This window comes from Xylaria bambusicola, assembly GCF_022495145.1.
Source record: "Xylaria bambusicola strain CBS 139988 unplaced genomic scaffold F5B22scaffold_28, whole genome shotgun sequence".
Taxonomy (NCBI): domain Eukaryota; kingdom Fungi; phylum Ascomycota; class Sordariomycetes; order Xylariales; family Xylariaceae; genus Xylaria; species Xylaria bambusicola.
The window spans coordinates 154,377-171,814 of NW_025953581.1; the positions used below are offsets into that span (position 1 = coordinate 154,377).

Sequence of the window (17,438 nt, forward strand, 5' to 3'; positions counted from 1 at the left end):
CTCCGTCCGCTCCGATTAGACACCAGACACCCCTTAAGCAAGTCTTTTCATGTTGCATATGAACCTTTCCATTCCCGCTTATATGAGATGTATAGACAGAACTCCGAGTTTAGCAAAGCCTAGTTGGTAAAATAGAGCCAAGGTCAAGAAGGGAACCAGAATAATATATTACATGGACCATAGTAGCCATAGCAGGTTAACGTATACAACCAACCTATTTTGATCGGCTCTTCTCCCATCAAGAAACATTTTCACGGAACACCCAATCATCTCGACTTGCCATCAGCTGCTTCTCCAAGACCCTAGGACCATCCTCCCCTTCTTCAAGCCCATTTCTCTTCTCCTTATCACTCGCTCTCCACTTCCACATCCGGCCATACACTGTCTCGATGCCTTTGCCCTCTAATATCTTGACGACTTCGCGTCCCAGGATAGGCAAGAACTTGAATCCGTGACCGCTACCCCCAGAACAGACCGCGACACGCGGCCGACCCGGCACAAAATCTACCACGAAGGAGTTGTCGATGCTATCCGTATACCAGCAGAGCCGTGTGGAGGATATCCCGAGTTCAGCGAGCTCGGGGAGGTTCACAGAGATATACTCTACATTCACACCCGAGTTAGCCAAATGGAGTTTCCTGCCGCGCAGTGAAAAGATGCTGCATCCTCACCTTTGACGGCCTCGAGTGCAGGGATTGGGATATTGGGTTCCTTGACATGGACGGCCTTGGGAACCGATACCCTCTTCCCAGCAACATCGCCAAAGTTGGTCCATTTCGTTTTTCTAAAGCCGATTTTGATCACGCCGTTCTCGTCTCTAGGAAAACTGTAGATATCCTTATCATTCACCCTGCCCTCGTGCATACCCCATGTCACCACGGGGAAGTTCTCCGGTGCGAAGCGTTCCCAGAGGTCCTGTCGGTCCTTTGGTAATTGAATAGTCGCTACGGAGCCAGCTGTTGTCTCGATAAGCCCGTCTGCTTCGGGTAGTAATCCCGCAGTCCAGCCTCCACCTGAAAACAATTGTCAAGATGGTATTAAGCAGATATATCAAAATTTTGGTGTTGAGAAGGGCAAAGAAGTTCCTTACCAGCTACAACAACTAAATCTCCCTCATGCGTCACGCCATCCGCAGTTTGAACGGCAGGTTTGTTGGGATTAGACGTATCAATGTCTACGACTCTCCCCTTGGTAGAATGCAAGATGAATTCAACGCCCTCTTTCCTCGCTAAGTGTTGTGCCCACGCACAGGCCTTATACGCGACGACAAAGCCGGCAGAGGAATCCAAGACGGCCTTGTGTACGCCGAATCTTTCCTGTCGCCGACAAGCGTCTAGTTTATGAGCCCAGCCAGTACGCGAGGCTCTCTCGATATCTACGAATCAGACACGGGCAAATTCAGCAAGTCAGACTCAGTCGGCTCCAAGCCGTGCACCAAACATCACGAACGTGAAAACTTACCCGCATCATCATCGCTCTTAAACTGGGACGCCCTAACGCCTTCCTTCTCCATATTCCGAAGCGTCTGAATCTCATAATCAGAAAACTCGCTGCCGGCCCCCATGCGCAGGAATCCGCACTGATACCAAAGCTTCGGCTCACCCTTCCGCAAGACCTCCGGCAACTCATCTCGTCTGTCCACAGCCAGGCGAGCAATCTCTTGATTCCAATCGTCCCATATCTCAGCGGCCTGCGACGCGAGCCGCTGGTACTCGATTTCGTCACCATACGAGAAGCGGATGATCTTGTTGACTTTTCCACAAATGAATTAGAGTCAGCAGTTGAGCTCCGCATATAATTAACGTCTCAGGGTCGAGAGTAGAAGTCATGCGGATCTGCTCAAGAACATCATCTTAAATCAGGGGACTCCTAGCCCGTATACATCCTTCATCAAAGAACGAGAACGAAATAATTGAGATATTACTAACTATCCGCGGAAGCGGACTCGATGCCCGCCCCGGGGTCATACCCAGCGGTCTTGGTGTCCTGCATATCGAACACCGTGACGCGGCGGTACCCGGCGCGCGCGAGCCACAGCGCCGTCGACAGGCCGAAGACGCCGGAGCCCACGATGAGGATCTTGGCGTCTTGCTGCATTGTTAAAGTTTTCGAATACTACTCGGACAAAAACACGTGGGACTTCTTAGGTATCTTTAATATCGACGATCATAAGACAAGGGAATAAAAATCAAGGTTTTACAGTTTTGAATAGAAAGATGCTGGGACTAGTTATCCCGATACGGTGCAACCGGTGTCCGCGAGAGAAAGAAAAGGCTTGGGAGATAGGTATCCAACCTCCGGTCTTCCCCGCAGTGGCGTGCAACCATGCACGTCGGCGCAAGCAAACCCAGTCGGACTGGCCGCATCGACGATGCTGGCATCGTGCACAGCATAGCCAAATGATCACACTTAGTTTCGTATCCAGTCAAGTGATCTTCAACGTCCAGCTCTGGTATTCCTCGAATCCTCATATAAGATAATACCGTTTCACAGGCCTCATGTAGCAAACACAGATATAATAGCAACAAGAGTCACATAAAACCACTAATCCAGAACCTTTATGATGACTCCAAGTATTATTCACTTAGGACTTCAATATATCCTCCATAGAGCACCACCATCATTTCCTTTCCTTTCTTTCCATCCATTCCACACCCCAAGATTCAACCTGCGCTGCTCCCACTGTACTTAGCAGGATCATAATGCGAAGATCCCTTATCTCCCCGGCCAAGTGTAGACGTGAACCACCCTTGCTTAGGATTATCCGCCTTTTTGCCCCCCAGAGAATCGCCCTGGGTACCGAAGGAGCTTCCCGCTAGACGACGGCGCAAAAAAAATTAGCAAGTCAGCATAGATGCAATATTCATGTTTCAGGGAATTCTCTTATGAAAGATAGGCGTAGAATAGAACACAAGTAGGAGAAGAGGGCGATGGAAAGAATACAGGATCAATATTAGAACACGTACGCTCAGCCGCAGACCTAGTTTTCTCGACGCCGTGCTTGAACATCTCCTTTGCTTTCTCCGTACCCGATGGCATGGTGAATAATAATTATACGTTTATTACATAAACGTAATAATAAAACTTATGCGTAAAGTCTTTAATTTTAATTTCCGTTTACATACTCAAATCCCAATCTCTAAACAAGGTCCTTCAAAGCTACCTATATACCCCCTCCATCCCATCCCATCCTTCATACCATCGAGTAATAAATAGACTTTCATCAACCATCCGCATGACTCTACGTCATGAACATCTTATGACTTCACCAAGGAGCATCTCCAGGCCACATTGGTTCGATTCAGTGGGAACAGCTCAGCAGTGACGCAAAGAGTGAAACGAAGGCGGAATTAACAACGAATCGACTCATTCATAAGTCTCTGATTGAAGGAAACATTCTAAAAGTTTTGTGTATTCCTGTCTTGTTTTACATCTTCCGGTGTATTCAATCAAGCCGATTATGTGCATCAACGACAACGCTATCTCGTTGCCCTAAATCCGGTCTTGGACACGCTGTGACGATATATACATGTAGGAGCAACGCATTTTCTTTTTCTTTTTTTAAATCTCCAAGAGAAAAGATTTTTTGTAAAACCTCCAGTATGCAATCCCATCTATTTTGAAAGTATTTTGTTTAAGCCAAAGGGACATAAAAAGACTTGCTATGCTGTTCTAGAAATCTAGAAACGTGAAAAGGTTTGTATGCAAAATGTTCATGGCTCGTGTAGCTTCTCTCGCTTCGACAACGCACGATATATTGATTTCGCTGGCACCTGATTCGAATAGTTAGTAAGTATCCCATCAAAGGACGAAGTGGGTGTTGTCCAAACTAACCTTGTGATATCATCTCAATATTGACATTGTGCTCGCCAAGCGTCGAGAACATGCGACCAGCAATACCAATCATATTTTTCATCTCAGCCCCGACAAGACTTAGGATAGCCATGTCAATAAGAATGCTGACATCTCCACATTCCTCTAGTTCCTCCTTGGCCTTTTCAAAGTGATGGACAGAAGAGCTGGCTTGGTGGATAGCCATGGATACATGGACCTCACTTGTAGAAATAAGATCGACAGATATCCTATGGCTGTTTAAAATTGAAAATACCTTCGCGAAGAATCCATGAGATATGGAGCGTTTATTCGAGTGTACGTTGATGACAGTAATGTTATCTTTGATGGTGACGGCTGTGGGTCGCTTCGGTGTCTTGCGCAATGATGGATCTGATGGTCGAGAGCGTGTGATCTGCTGTGCTGGTGATTGGACTAGATCGGGGATAACAATGGTACCGCTTCCCCTGGGATTGTTGACATTCTTGATACGGATAGGTATTGGTGGCTCTGCCTTGATCACTTGATCCATAGTCAAGTGATGAATGACTTCGGAGCCGTAGAACGTCAGTTCGGCAGCTTCGGAGGGTGTAATGGAACTCAGCAGCCGTGCTGTCGGAACTTTGGTAGGGTCAGCCGTGAAGATACCATCCACCTCTTTCCACACTTGCAACTCGTCTGCATTAAGTCCAACCGCTACCAAGGAAGCGCATAAGTCTGTATAGCCACGCCCAATGTCTCCATCCATCAGGCTCCCAGGGACATTTCCGAAAAAACCGGTGATGACTGGTACGCGGTCTACACAGGCGTGTATCCTCTTCCTAAATATGGCAGCTGCGTCTTTGAAGAATGCTGGACTAAGACGATCTGTGCTATCGTAATGCAGCACGTCGGAGAGATCAACATATTCAGCTTCAACATTCTAAGGCAAGTATTAGTTCATAAGACTTAGTGCCGCATAATTGCGATAGAGACGTACGTTATCCCTCAACATCGCTGTCATGAATCTGCAGCTGAGCTTTTCGCCGAAGCCAACGACGCGGTCCTTAGATCTTGCATTGACTTCAAGGTTGAAGCGCTTTGCGGCGATGATGTAGTCTATCAATTCCTGGCAGTCTTCTTGTATGCTATCGCAAACCTCCTTTTGTAAATCGGTATTTTTGACAGAATCCTGGGCGGCAGCCAAATGCTCGTCGCATATTTCTCGGATCGTCGTCTTGGCATCTTCGACAAGCTCAGCCTTGATAGCTTCGTTGCTAGTCGCTGCAGCTACATCGCGCAATCTCTTGTATATTTCAAGTAACCTGCCGTGTTCGCCTCTCGGTTAGTGGTAGAGTGTTCGCTGCCGCGAGGTGCCTTGCTCAGGGTGACTCACCGGCTGGTCGTACCATTTACCTTTTTGCCAGAGCTCCGTGCTGAGCAGACAACGGCGATTCTATTCGAGGTCAAATTCGCGCTGGCGCTCTAGAATTAGTAACTGCATTGGAGAAAAAGGCAACGATTATGCCGTACCGTATAATGTCGCGGGCAATCTATGTACGAAGCCGGGTCGTGTCAGTCGCAATGAACAAGAGAGGAAGCAAGGAGCGCATTCGGCGAACAGTGAGGGGCACTACTAACATTAATGGGGAATTTGCCGACGCTCGTGCCGCCAAACTTCTGCACAATCCAGCCGCGGGGGTTACTGTTGTTCCGAACCTCAGTCTCGGGAGCCATTGTCTGTTGCTGGGCGATAGGCGGGAGCAATGGGCAAGGAACGAGTGGGAAGCCGTCGCGATCACAAGCAGACGGAACACAGTAGGGAACGAATGGTGGCGGGGCAGCTTTATAGGCTGCGCTTCAGCAGATGCAAGCGTACGTCTATGTACCTAGCAGATCATGTATTATAATTATGATTATTATCAGGAAGAGAGTCTATTATCGAAGAGCAGCGTCGAGCAAAGGAAATACAAAACACGACTACGGCGAGTATCGGGTTCGGCCCAAGTCGCCCCGGTTCTTCTGGCGCCCAGGTTGAGTAGGTGTTCATCGCCTGTCGCCCCGAATCGGAGCTCGAACATTGGTGTAGAAAAAAAAAGTCTAGTTGAAACTACGACTCAACCATCGCGGGGAGTCAGAAATGTGGGGCCCGAGTCTGTGCAGCCCCCATGTATAGCGTCATCTGCATAGTACTGTACCTAAGTACCTACCTAGGTGTACCACGATGATAGCCAGTCCGGTTCAGCGTAGAATCCAGGCCCCAAGGTGTGGTTGGTCGGCTACCATTGCTTGTTAATTTATTTACCTACAGTAGGTAGTTCGAGGTAATGACTAGCACTAGCAGAGCACTAGCCATTAACAATAGATTACCTAGTCTGACAATGTATCCCCACCCCCTATCCTGTCCAGATACCGAAGTACTCAAGTTAAAACATGATAACTTAACACGACTGCTCAGTATCACCACCATTGCTGCAATACTACAAGTAGGCAAGCATTATTTCATTGATGAGTTGGAAAGTTGGTTCGCCGTGATACCTGCACGACCGGAGCATGCTACCAGTCCAAGAAAAACTGCCTCCAAATAGAGAGTCGTCGTGGTATACAGAGGCAATATTATCATGGTTAATGGGTATCACAGAATAGAGGCGGCTTTTTGCCCTATATATCCTACCGAGAGGCAGTAGCACCGTGACAAAACCAAACCGCCTAACGCCAAGTTTCCATTCCAGGTGGACTGAAGAGTCCCCATCCCAGGTAGTGCCAGACACCAAGTCTATGGTCCTTCCACAAGCAGACCGTGACTGTCGGCGTGCGTCCAACCCCCATGTCGTCACTAATATATTTGCCCAGCAACACGGCTTGAAACCTCCCTCGTCGCCCAAGAAAGTTGGTCGTAATCCCTCGTGATTGAGTCATACCGTCGTACCCGAATATTTTGAGCCTTGCACACACACAGCCGTCGTACGACCGGATACCTGGCCATACCAACATATATCCGCCCATGTCTAGATGCACATGCTAGACTCCATAAACGCCAAACGAATAGAAACAGACAGATCATCTGAGAAAGGTCTCCGAGTAACGTACGGAACAAGGTCATGTACAGTCAAATCGGCTGGGAGCCAGCCTTCGCGTTCAAATCCTTGCCCTGTAGTAGAATAGAGTGTGTAAGAAGATATTTTTGCTAAAAAGAAAACTTCTCTATGGGGAAGTCTTCCTCGGGCGTCCTTATCCCGATCCCACTATCATCGGGGTCAGGGCCGTCAACACGAGATGGGAAGGGAGCACGATCTGGCTGGGCTTGCGCGGCCAAGCTTGGTGATGCGTTCAACTCCACGCTTTCACTTTGACGGCCACGTTCTTCTAGATTCGCATTGACAGTATCTACGGGGACTGAGGTTGAGCGCTTAGCGTTGTCGATCGCGGGAGTCGAGGAGACAGTCTGCATGAATCCGCCCTGCTCTGCGAGGAACGCTACCATTTCGTCGATCCAGCATTTCGTAACCCACCAAGACCCGAAGCTCTTACCTTGGGCTATGGTAAGATCACGCATGACTTCTGTTCCCACTCTCTGAACACACCAGACGATATCGGCAGGTGTTGCATACGGAAACCGGTTAGGAAGCGAAGAGAGAAATTGAACCCATCGATCAAGCATATTCTGAGGATTGTCTCCGTTAGATGCACCTGATTCTGAGTTTTGCCCTTGCTGTTGAGCCAGATCCCCATATAGCGTGAGACATTCAAGATCCCAGGGAACATTGGTGGGGTCTAAAAGACCTCGCATCTCACTGATTAAGACTTGAACGAGATCATCCATGCCTCTGGTCGGCACACATTCGGCAATTTTCCGTATTCGGACCATAGAGATCCAATCGAGGTACATGCTATTGCGATTTGATGGGTTCGCTAGCATGTTGGCTGCTGCGTGAGCTGTGAGGTTAACTCGTAGGGCACGATCAAGGATCGCTGAAAAAATAGTAGCAGGAGCTTCCTTAGCACGAACTACATGTCTTGGCTGGCCTTGAAAAGCATCACGGATATGAATAACCAGCCGCTCCGAGATGTTTCTTAGAGTGTCGAGAACAGGTTTTGGGACAACTTGAAGCGTCAATCCTGCGATAATCCGTGTCATTCTCTGGTACAGGGTGAAATCGCATTGTTCTATCCAAGGTGCGAGACTTGGATTTGCGAATAACTTCTGTACCGGCATGGTGAGTGTGCCCTGGAAAGATGTGTATAGATGAAAAAATGTCTTTTCTTTACAATAACGGATACATTCCACTAGAGAAGTACAATGAGACCGATATAGTGCCGCGAGGGATTTAGCCGCATCAGAGTCAGTACCGCTTGGTAGGAAAGGCTGTATTTTAGGTAAAATAAGAGGCTGAGATGAATCGAATTGGTCGTCACCGTCCCTTGGGAAGGCGAGATGCAGCATTGTCTTGGCTGCGGCTGAACGTAGCTGGTCGATACTGGCGACGTCTGCTTGGTTGTATAGACTATGGCACATAGTTACTGATGTTGCTAACGATGACGGGTGTTTTTCCGGGGGATTATTGATCTGTGGTGATGGGAGCGCTGGCTTTAGTGCATTCACGACCGTTGTTTGAGACTCAGCGGTGCTGCAAACTGTTAGACTGAGGCCAAATGTAGTGTACAGAGGTACGATACTCACTTAAAAGACTGTCGGGGTTGTGAAGCTTCTTGGATGGGAAGTGCTGGCTGGACCACGGGTTCCTTAAGTTCAGGCTGGTCCTCCATCAATGTAAAATTAACATAATGATATTTCGACTCGCCACGGACACCCAGCCTACGAGTCTTCAAACCGGGAAAGAGCACTCGCACCAACTTCCCGAAACTAGCAGGATTTAACACAGTTATTCTTTCCGTCGCACATCTAGATGCATAGTTGGCGTAGACGCGCCCTCTAGGAACGGATCCCTTGCCCTTGGCACAAACCTGATTAAGCCTTGACGCAATAGTTAGCCTCCGGACGAAAAACGCCTCAGTGAGCCCGGGAAGAGATTTCGAACATACCAAAGCATAGCGAATACCTGACGAGCCCGTTCCGAATTGGGACCACGCTCATTTCCATGTAGCTCTTTAGCCACGTCTTCAAGCTTACGGTGTCGGCTAGCCTGGTATAAAGCGCGCATCTCGAGTTCATTATTGGCGCTCGCTCGACCAGAAGTTGACTTCTGGCCAGCCGGCCGGACGACCTCCATCCTATCGCTCTCGTCGGGATCGTCACGATCCATAATCATCTGGCTGTCGGCATCGGTGAAGCTAGTGCCGGTCCCGTACGAATCGATCGACAAGCCGTTTGCAGCAGCTGGGTGATGAGCATAAGGGGCAGCTGCGCCAACAGGCTGATGGTGCATTCCCGTGTTCATAGTGAAGTGTTGCTGTAATGGTATCGGCGTTGCTGAGCGCATCATGTCATCGCCTGTCATCTGTTGGTTCATCTGTTGCCCCATCTGGTGTCCCATCGCGGACATGTCCTTTGAATGTGGCATGACAGTGTGACCGTTGACGGACCATTGATCCTGGAAGCCGCCCTGATGAACGGCGGACAAGCTACGTTCATGGTTGGGTTGGGTGGTGATGCTGTGCATCGAGGCAGTTGAGCCTCTCGACTGTGTTCTCTTCCTCTGATCCTGCTGCGACATGGTGGCAGCCTCGGGAGGCTGGGGATCTGCGTAACAATTAGATACCGTACACCATCGTCCAAGCGCAGTTCAAGGCGTAGGATGAATACGAAACAAGTAGCATGACGGGGAAAGAAAGACTGCATGTACGGTGTGATGCGACGTGACGTGACGTGACCCGGGCTCGTGGAAGGACAGGAATCACCCACCGAGATCCATGGTGTCGAGGGTTGTTTACCCCGGGCAGCTTTGTTGCGCCAGCCAAAACACGGCAACCGGAGGCACAGGCGGAGAAGCCGAGGCAGAGCAAAATAATACAGAATTAGGATAGAAAGAAGCAGACGGAGGACAAGCTGCAGATGGGCAGTGGGAACACCAGACAGAGGAGCCCCGGGGGTTGGTCGCGGCGCCAAAGGTCTGCAGGACAGATGGAGAGCCTGAGATGTGACTCGAGTCGAAAACAGAAAATGGAGGAGCGGAGGAGGGTGTCCAAACAACAAAACTCGTCGGGGCAACCGTGTGAGAACCGCCCGCGAGCTGTTGAGTGGTCAGTCCAGTGGGAAGGAGTGGGACCGGCTGGGCAGGCCCTTTTTGACTGCTCTGCCCTTGTCTGTCGTTGCAAGTACCTAGGTACTTACTACCTACTCTGGTTACATTCAAGGTTTTTTTTTGCAGGACAAATACATGTTCTGGCTGAAGACGCCAGCCCTAAGAGGGAGTGGGAGTGGGGTAAGACGCGAACGGGTGAAGAGGTGGCTGGTGCTGGGCGTGAAAGTACCTACCTAAATGATTTACCCTGTAGGTACCTAGGTTGCATTTGCGCTACCGGTATTCCTTGCTGTTGCTCTTCTGATCATGTTATTGGATACGAACCTTTGAGGCAAAAACAAAGAACACACACACAGATACCTATACACCTTGACGATGAAGACGAGAGAGAATAGGTAGACATCCTGAAAAAGTGGCATAAATAAGCCCTGGCTATGCGCGACCCTATAGATAGAACGCCGCGAGCTGGGAATATCTTCAAAAGCCTATCGCGAATCTACACATGGTTGCCCAGGAACTGATCCAAACCTTGAAGTGCAGATTAAAGTGAGGTACAGAGTCTATCCTTTACCCAGTCAACCACGCGCGACTCTGGCTACCTACTTGCATACGCATAAGTGTGGTGATACATATAATTTCATGCCATTTCCTGGAGGGTCGAAGAACTTACCAACCTAACAGATGTTTCCTCTCGTCTACAAGGTATGGTTATTATTGTAAGACTTGTGGCTTGAACCTGAGAATCACTATCAGCTGCTAATAGGTACTCAATAAGTATGTATGTACCTAGGAAGAGAGCCTCGAGACTCTCAACCAAGCTCATCTGCCAGCATATCTCGATAAGTAGGTGCCCAGTCTTTAGGTGTATAATACCTGCAGTTCACAAGTTGTAGACACCGAGTTATCTAATTACCTATTCTGGACACAGACGTGTACAGATAGGTTAGGTAGGTATTCCGGTAAGGATCACGAAATTCCAAAGGTTGTACGCAATACCTTCCTCAGGTGAGTACCTAGGTAGGTATATCGATAGGGCTCAAATGAACCAATCGCCTCTGATCTGGCCTAGAGCAGAAGAATACCTACCAACGGTAGCCAAGATGAGAGCGCTTGAGTGAGAGATAGATAGGGTTTGGTTATTAATGGCAATGCCGGGGTCTGTTTCGTCACACAATGCCCGCCCCGTATCGCACTGGACGGTACCTACCTACTGCTGTATTTAGGCAGGTCAGAGAGGTAGAACAGTGGTATCGTATCGCAGAGATACACATCTATCTATCTATCTATCAACCTAAGGAGGTTATCTGCCGTCATCGCCCGTGGCATGCGTAACGGCAATCCCATCATCTAGTGCTAGCCTCTTTCTCTCCTAGCCCGGGTCGCCTGCTCCTCCCCCATCTCGTCATCTTAAACACCTCCCCTCCTCCTCCCACAATCCGCCTTCCGAACAACACAACAATTACCACTCCGCATACAAATCTAACATTATCATTCCTCTCCAATATTAACTCAATTTTGCCAACATTTCTGCTGCACATTTTGCATCGCGACCAGTGACCTGTATGCTACCTACCTCTCCTATGTACCTCTCTTACCTCTCTTACCTACTTGTCCAGTTGTCACTATCTCTGTCCCCGCTCTCCACCTGGTGTGCTTTGTGTGCTTTGTGTGCTCGTGCCCGATGCGCAAGCTGGCTTGATCGTTCGATGCTAACCCTAAGGATCAAATGCTGGTAGATACGTACAATACACAATACACAATACACCAAAACTTGAACCTTTCAACCAAACGTCCCCACCCCTAACGACCATCCGAGCATCCCGTGTCGGCTTTCATTTCGAGCATTCCTCTGCTTTTTCTATACATCATCTCATATCATCCACACATCATGTCGGCCCAAGACCGCGCCCAACAATACATCACTCAGCTCGATCGTGAGGTAAGCTTACCATGCTTATGCTTGTCGCGTGCGCGCGCATGTCCTTGGTTGAACAGAACTGATTTCGCTTTTGCAGCTGAGCAAATACCCTGCTCTCAACAACCTCGAGAAGCAGACAGCTGTTCCCAAGGTTTACGCCGTCATTGGCGTTGCCACTCTCTATCTCTTCTTCATTATTTTCAACCTCGGTGGCCAATTGTTGACCAACCTCGCTGGTTTCGTCATCCCCGGTTACTACTCTTTGGCCGCTTTGTTCAGTGCCAGCAAAACCGACGATACTCAGTGGCTTACAGTAAGTTTCCCTCCCATCATGCGCGCTAATGCGCAAAAATGAAGGTCGATGGTAACGCTAATTGATTGCTAGTACTGGGTTGTCTTTTCCTTCTTCACGTGAGCCGGCCAGAACAATATAAATTCCAATGCACCCTGTTGAAATGCTAATTGTTGCAGCGTTATTGAGAGCCTTATTAGCGTAGTCTACTGGTTCCCTTTCTACTACACATTCAAGTTTGTGTTCTTGCTTTGGCTGTCCCTTCCCGCTTTCAGGTAAGATTTCAGGTGTCACTGTAGGGTTCCCGCATGCTTACACAAGCTTTTAGCGGCGCCCAACTTATTTTCCGATCTTTCATGCAACCTATGCTCTCGCGCTACTTCTCCGAGTCCGGCTCGACCGCTGCCAATCTTCGTGCCAAGGCCGACTCTCTGGGCAAAGACCAGTAGATTCCTACAGCCTAAGTGCGATGACGACATCACCTTGAAGCAAATGCGAAACGATTGAAGACACGCATGCTGTAAAGGTCCGGAAGACAATTATATGTCGTCCAACGACTGGTTTTGTGATGCGATATGGCTACCTGGTCATGGCTGTAATAGCTTAGCTGGGAATGATGATTATGATGTGATAGGACTGGATTACTGGTGTGAGGTTTCATCACATTGCCAGTAACTGAGCGCCAAGCCTGATTCAAGGACCCTTGGTAGCTTCATAGGCTGACGATGAATTATGAGTGGGAGCAGAGTATTGGGGTTTATGTATTTAGGAGGGTATAGATGGGTTGTCAATGGCATTCCTGGATTATTTCTTTACAGCCTCGTCGCGCCTGAAAAGGACGTCTCAATTTTGTCGTCTTCGTAGAAACATATCAACATGTGATCCTAGGATCGCTAGGAAGCTAGAGCTAGCTGGAACTTGAGCTACACCTCTGATTATGACGTCGAGTTACAAACGTACTGTCGGCAACCATTACGGAGCGCTAGCTAGCCGCAGACGGACCAATTGAAGCCATCCTATTTCCCATCTCATTACATTATGAACTGACATATCTAGCTCGCACACTAACCAACCAGAGCATAATATGCGGCCAAAATTGACTTGACAAAGTAAGTATCGTCAGCCTTGATTTCTCAGAGACGGCGTGCGGGGTCTGAGTTTGACCACATTATGGGAAATTTCATCTCATCTGAACTAGGTATGCCTGCCTGCCTTTAGCCCGAGTTTGGCCCGAGTCTAGCTTGGTAGGACCAGGCCAAAATGAGCAAACTTCTGGAGCTTTCTATTGCCATGAATTATATACGTTTTGCTGCATGTTAGAAGGAACAATCAGCCCATAAAGATACTCCATTTTTTTATTTTTATTCTGAGATTTCCCTCGATTGCCTGGACAGATACCTAGATAACACAGCATTTGGATTTGACGAGTCTTGCATATCTGGCCAAAAGTATATAGCATGGCAGGTTATGTTATGTCTGTGCGTAATCTGCCTTTTCTCGCAAATCTCACCACAACCTGGTATCAACCTGGTATGAGAGGTTGAAGCTTAAAATGTGCTAAGCAAGGTCGTTGGGTAGGTTTATCGAGAAGCGCGTAACAAGGTTATCTGACTACTTGGATCTGAGTGCAAGTCTACGTTAACTAAAACACGGGGTATCTTGTTGACTTCCAGAGCTGACTCATGCATACTCGCATATCTACTCAACGTAGCTCAGCACGTCGTTGGCAGCAAGTCTTAGCACCTTTGTAACCAGGTAATAACAGAATCAAAACCTGCTTAGCACTCGGAAGGTCTCTATTATTTCGTAACCACGCAAGTGCGCGTCCATATGACTCTGTATTCGTGTCTCTACTGAGACCACGTCAGCTGTTCTGGCTTTCCAATACTTTACCAGAAAGACATCAAAAGTGAATCGCTCAGAGTGTGCCGGTTCTTCTGCACGTTTAACCACAGCGTGAATGTGTATACGCTGGCTAACCATCTCAGATTACCTTTCCAGTTATTTTCATCAAGGCAAAAAATAGTAAGACATGGAAACAACACGAACTCACCTTTGCGAAAGTCAACTAAACATACACAGAGAGACCCATGCACGATTCCAGGTCGTCTATGTTGTCTGTAGAATAAACAGACATGGGTTAGTTGGATTGATTAGTTGTACATTGCATCAGGTCATCATCGCATCATGGGAGGCCACAATCAAGGGCCCTCGTGACGATGGTTTTAGGCAAAGCGAATATTACTCTCGACACACACATCGGAATCGACAGCAGCGTGGAGAGAGATAACCCCGTGAAAGGATTGAGAAGCAGGCTGTCGATGATTTGAGTTGGTGGTCTTGCAAATGTTGAAGAAAGAAAAAAGGAAGAGAGGAAGAGAAAAAAAAATCTTGAGGCTGAAGGTCTACTGCGAGCCTAGCCCACTACGGTCCCCAGAATTTCGGAATATATGCCGCCGTTTGCCGATGGTACCTATCCGGAAGTACTACCTAGGTACTATCAGGGCACTGTAACTTTTCAGATAGGTAGGGTAGCTGCAAACAGCGTAGGTATTGCGGGGGATGACCACATACCGGTACCACCTACAGAGGCGAGAGAGGCGACAGTACCTACTGTCAGTGCCTTAGGTATACCATGTGCAAGTAGGTACCTGCCTAGGGCAAGCAGGGTACATTGGCCACTGAGGGTAGCAGGTGCTACATATGTACAGAATACCTATGTAGGTAGCATAGCGGGCAGAGAACAGCGCTTGGGCACACTAACCTGACTGACCTAACTGGCCTGACTGATTCGCTAGCGTGCTGGGTCAGGGTACAACAGTAGCAACGGTCAGCGCCACACGCAGTCAGGTACCTCTGCTCCAGAATTGGGGTCACTCAGTCAGTCGACGGCGCATCTACTTAGTATCGTCGTGAAAACATTTCGAGCTCTCATTCACAGACTGCCTAATAACTAACTGCTGTAACCAAATATTTCTTCCCCCATCATAGTCCAGCTTCGCTCTAGTTGGTAATTCCTGTGTATCACCATCGCCCATCACATCAATTATTCTCTGCATCCCTTCTCGCCTGCTCCCGAATCGCTGTCTCCATCCCACATCGTTCGTCCCAACACGCCGCCCGCCGCCGTCGCTCTTGGTTGTTTCACCGTCTTCAACTTGGACACACTCAGACTCACACACTACGCCGGCAAAGAGGAATCCACCTGTCAAAGATCATATCACTGTCCATTACCCCGTCCGATACCATCCACGATATCTGCCCACGTCTACTTGCTTGCCACAGTGAACATCGAAACGAGATAGTACTGAAGGAGGGGATAAAGACATTGTGAGTACGGCATAAAAAAGAAAGCCTGTCCCGTCGCATTGCCTAGGTCTTGAGAGAAACCACGGGGTTTGCCCAAGTTTCATACACTCCAATATTGCCAGACCAGAGGCTGCGAGCAACAACCTATCATCATGGATAGACAGGAATCAATATGGACTCGACGTAACAAGTATGTCCGTTCTTGTGTGCATCAATCCTTGTAAACTTCATCCTGCTCACATAAAGATAAAAGCAGCACCAGCACCACCGCTGGCAACCTTTCGTTGGGTACTTCGGGCTCAACTGATAATACTGCACCTCGAGACTTTTCGAGTCTATCACGAAGAAATGGCGGTTCTTCCTCGCACGGCCGAACCAACCCCTTCGCACCTACTACACCTGGGGCTTTGGCATCCCCCACGAGCACCGGGGGCGCCAACCAATTCGGCCTCGGTTCGGGCGCATTTGCATCGTTCGGCTCGGCGAAGACACCGAAGTCGTCCGCGAACCCATTTGAACAAGCAATGGGCGCAGTTGGAGCCAAGACACCTTCGGCAGAGAAGTCTGCGAAGGAAGGCCTGCGCTCCACCACAAGCGGGAAGCCATCCATGGGTTCCATTTCAGAAACAGGACAACAGGGCCAGACTGCGTTGGTGCACCCTCTACGAGATACTTGGGTTTTCTGGTATAGACCCCCAATCACCAAGGCAAATGGGTTCATCGAATATGACAAGACACTGCATCCCATGATGGCTGTGAAAACAGTCGAGGAGTTTTGGGTAGCCTACTCTCATTTGAAACGACCTTCCTCGCTCCCCACAGTGTCGGACTACCACTTCTTCAAGCACGGGGTTCGACCAATATGGGAAGACCAAGAAAACAAGAAGGGTGGAAAGTGGATATTGCGACTAAAGAAAGGTATCGCTGACCGTTACTATGAGGATCTCCTCATGGCTTGTGCGGGCGATCAATTTGGGGATGAAGCCGATGAGTTATGCGGCATTGTGTTGAGCATGCGCAATGGCGAAGACGTTCTTAGTGTTTGGATCCGGAACGAAGGGTCCAAGGTCCTAAAGATCCGGTAAATATTACCCTCTAGTCGCAAATGAGTTTGAAACTGACTGTCATGGCCCCTAGTGAGACGATACGCCGCGTACTGAAATATCCGGCTGACACGCGCATTGAGTGGAAGAGCCACGACGAAAGCATGCAGCAGCGCACTATGATCGAGGAATCACGCCGCGAGAAGGCCCATAATCACCACAACGATAAACGCACGCACAATAAAACACGACAGACACAGGAGGATCAGCAATCGTAGTTTTGTTGATGTAGTGGCCATCGCATACGCCAACAGCCAATTCCACTAAAGTGAGATGCCATCTATGTCAAAAGTCTTGCTGAAGCCATCAAGCGTTGCCATGATTAGATCCATGACAGAGGACGCTAGTCATCTTATGAAGAGGTTTAGCTGATGTCGTGAAGTCCCAAGCAGTGAGTTTGACACTCCTCGCTGGGCGGTCCTGGAAGGTATGTCTGCCTTGATGTGGCCAGGACCTTTTTATCTATTCAGAACAGGGGAGCACACGGGGCAAGGCGTAACAGCAACCCGGGTGCTTTATATGTATGATTAGCGGAGGGGGGCCGTGCCTCTATCATGACTTTTGACTACGCAGCGATAGGCTATACACGTGAAACGAATATTTACCGAATGGGTGGAAATGAGCGGGGTGCCGGTTCCCATACGTTCTGTTGGCGCAAGCTTCACCTTTGGACACTGAGCCCATCTACCTAGCATTTAGCTCGCTTTAACCCATCCCTCTGTATTGTAGGAAGATAGCATGCCTATGCACTATATTATGAGCTACTTTTGAAAGAACGAACCTCTATGGGTTTTGATTTGTGT

General features: G+C 48.7%; 5 protein-coding genes across 5 annotated transcripts; 2 read left to right on the forward strand and 3 right to left on the reverse strand.

Moving 5' to 3' along the window:
- Positions 1–238: 238 nt before the first annotated feature.
- Positions 239–2,097, reverse strand: F5B22DRAFT_647674 (FAD dependent oxidoreductase; the record flags this gene model as incomplete). Its single annotated transcript, XM_047978910.1, has 5 exons — positions 239–603; positions 672–1,013; positions 1,091–1,375; positions 1,462–1,752; positions 1,929–2,097. The coding sequence occupies 5 exons, from the start codon at positions 2,095–2,097 to the stop codon at positions 239–241; spliced, it is 1,452 nt and encodes a 483-aa protein (XP_047829666.1).
- Positions 2,098–3,314: 1,217 nt separating this feature from the next.
- On the reverse strand, positions 3,315–5,968 carry F5B22DRAFT_611284 (aspartate kinase). Its single transcript, XM_047975269.1, has 6 exons — positions 5,452–5,968; positions 5,344–5,363; positions 5,207–5,287; positions 4,811–5,135; positions 3,835–4,753; positions 3,315–3,773 (listed from the first exon to the last, which is right to left on the reverse strand). The coding sequence occupies exons 1-6, from the start codon at positions 5,545–5,547 to the stop codon at positions 3,673–3,675; spliced, it is 1,542 nt and encodes a 513-aa protein (XP_047829667.1). The 5' UTR covers positions 5,548–5,968; the 3' UTR covers positions 3,315–3,672.
- A 938-nt stretch (positions 5,969–6,906) lies between these two features.
- On the reverse strand, positions 6,907–9,654 carry F5B22DRAFT_237517 (RFX DNA-binding domain-containing protein). The gene is made up of 3 exons (XM_047969906.1): positions 8,854–9,654; positions 8,492–8,785; positions 6,907–8,438 (listed from the first exon to the last, which is right to left on the reverse strand). Exons 1-3 carry the CDS (start codon positions 9,483–9,485, stop codon positions 6,998–7,000), a joined length of 2,367 nt encoding a protein of 788 aa, XP_047829668.1. The 5' UTR covers positions 9,486–9,654; the 3' UTR covers positions 6,907–6,997.
- A 2,247-nt stretch (positions 9,655–11,901) lies between these two features.
- F5B22DRAFT_637136 (TB2/DP1, HVA22 family-domain-containing protein) lies at positions 11,902–12,672 on the forward strand (the record flags this gene model as incomplete). The annotated part of the gene is made up of 5 exons (XM_047977390.1): positions 11,902–11,952; positions 12,029–12,244; positions 12,317–12,342; positions 12,403–12,498; positions 12,552–12,672. 5 exons carry the CDS (start codon positions 11,902–11,904, stop codon positions 12,670–12,672), a joined length of 510 nt encoding a protein of 169 aa, XP_047829669.1.
- Positions 12,673–15,055: 2,383 nt separating this feature from the next.
- Positions 15,056–17,416, forward strand: F5B22DRAFT_611301 (translation initiation factor eIF4e). Its single transcript, XM_047975270.1, has 3 exons — positions 15,056–15,722; positions 15,786–16,613; positions 16,670–17,416. The coding sequence occupies exons 1-3, from the start codon at positions 15,685–15,687 to the stop codon at positions 16,851–16,853; spliced, it is 1,050 nt and encodes a 349-aa protein (XP_047829670.1). The 5' UTR covers positions 15,056–15,684; the 3' UTR covers positions 16,854–17,416.
- The last annotated feature ends 22 nt before the right edge of the window (positions 17,417–17,438 follow it).

What these genes read in the sequence shown, in the direction of transcription:
- F5B22DRAFT_611284 (XM_047975269.1), bottom strand. Translation starts at nt 5,547, where the DNA reads ATGGCTCCCGAGACTGAGGTTCGGAACAACAGTAACCCCCGCGGCTGG. An exon ending in ATTGCCCGCGACATTATACG is followed by an intron (nt 5,288 to 5,343) that starts GTACGGCATAAT and finishes CTAGAGCGCCAG; the next exon opens with CGCGAATTTGACCTCGAATA. An exon ending in TATTGAGATGATATCACAAG is followed by an intron (nt 3,774 to 3,834) that starts GTTAGTTTGGAC and finishes TATTCGAATCAG; the next exon opens with GTGCCAGCGAAATCAATATA.
- F5B22DRAFT_237517 (XM_047969906.1), bottom strand. Translation starts at nt 9,485, where the DNA reads ATGTCGCAGCAGGATCAGAGGAAGAGAACACAGTCGAGAGGCTCAACT. An exon ending in CAGGTATTCGCTATGCTTTG is followed by an intron (nt 8,786 to 8,853) that starts GTATGTTCGAAA and finishes TATTGCGTCAAG; the next exon opens with GCTTAATCAGGTTTGTGCCA. An exon ending in CAACCCCGACAGTCTTTTAA is followed by an intron (nt 8,439 to 8,491) that starts GTGAGTATCGTA and finishes AACAGTTTGCAG; the next exon opens with CACCGCTGAGTCTCAAACAA.
- F5B22DRAFT_611301 (XM_047975270.1), top strand. Translation starts at nt 15,685, where the DNA reads ATGGATAGACAGGAATCAATATGGACTCGACGTAACAA. An exon ending in ATATGGACTCGACGTAACAA is followed by an intron (nt 15,723 to 15,785) that starts GTATGTCCGTTC and finishes TAAAGATAAAAG; the next exon opens with CAGCACCAGCACCACCGCTG. An exon ending in TCCAAGGTCCTAAAGATCCG is followed by an intron (nt 16,614 to 16,669) that starts GTAAATATTACC and finishes CATGGCCCCTAG; the next exon opens with TGAGACGATACGCCGCGTAC.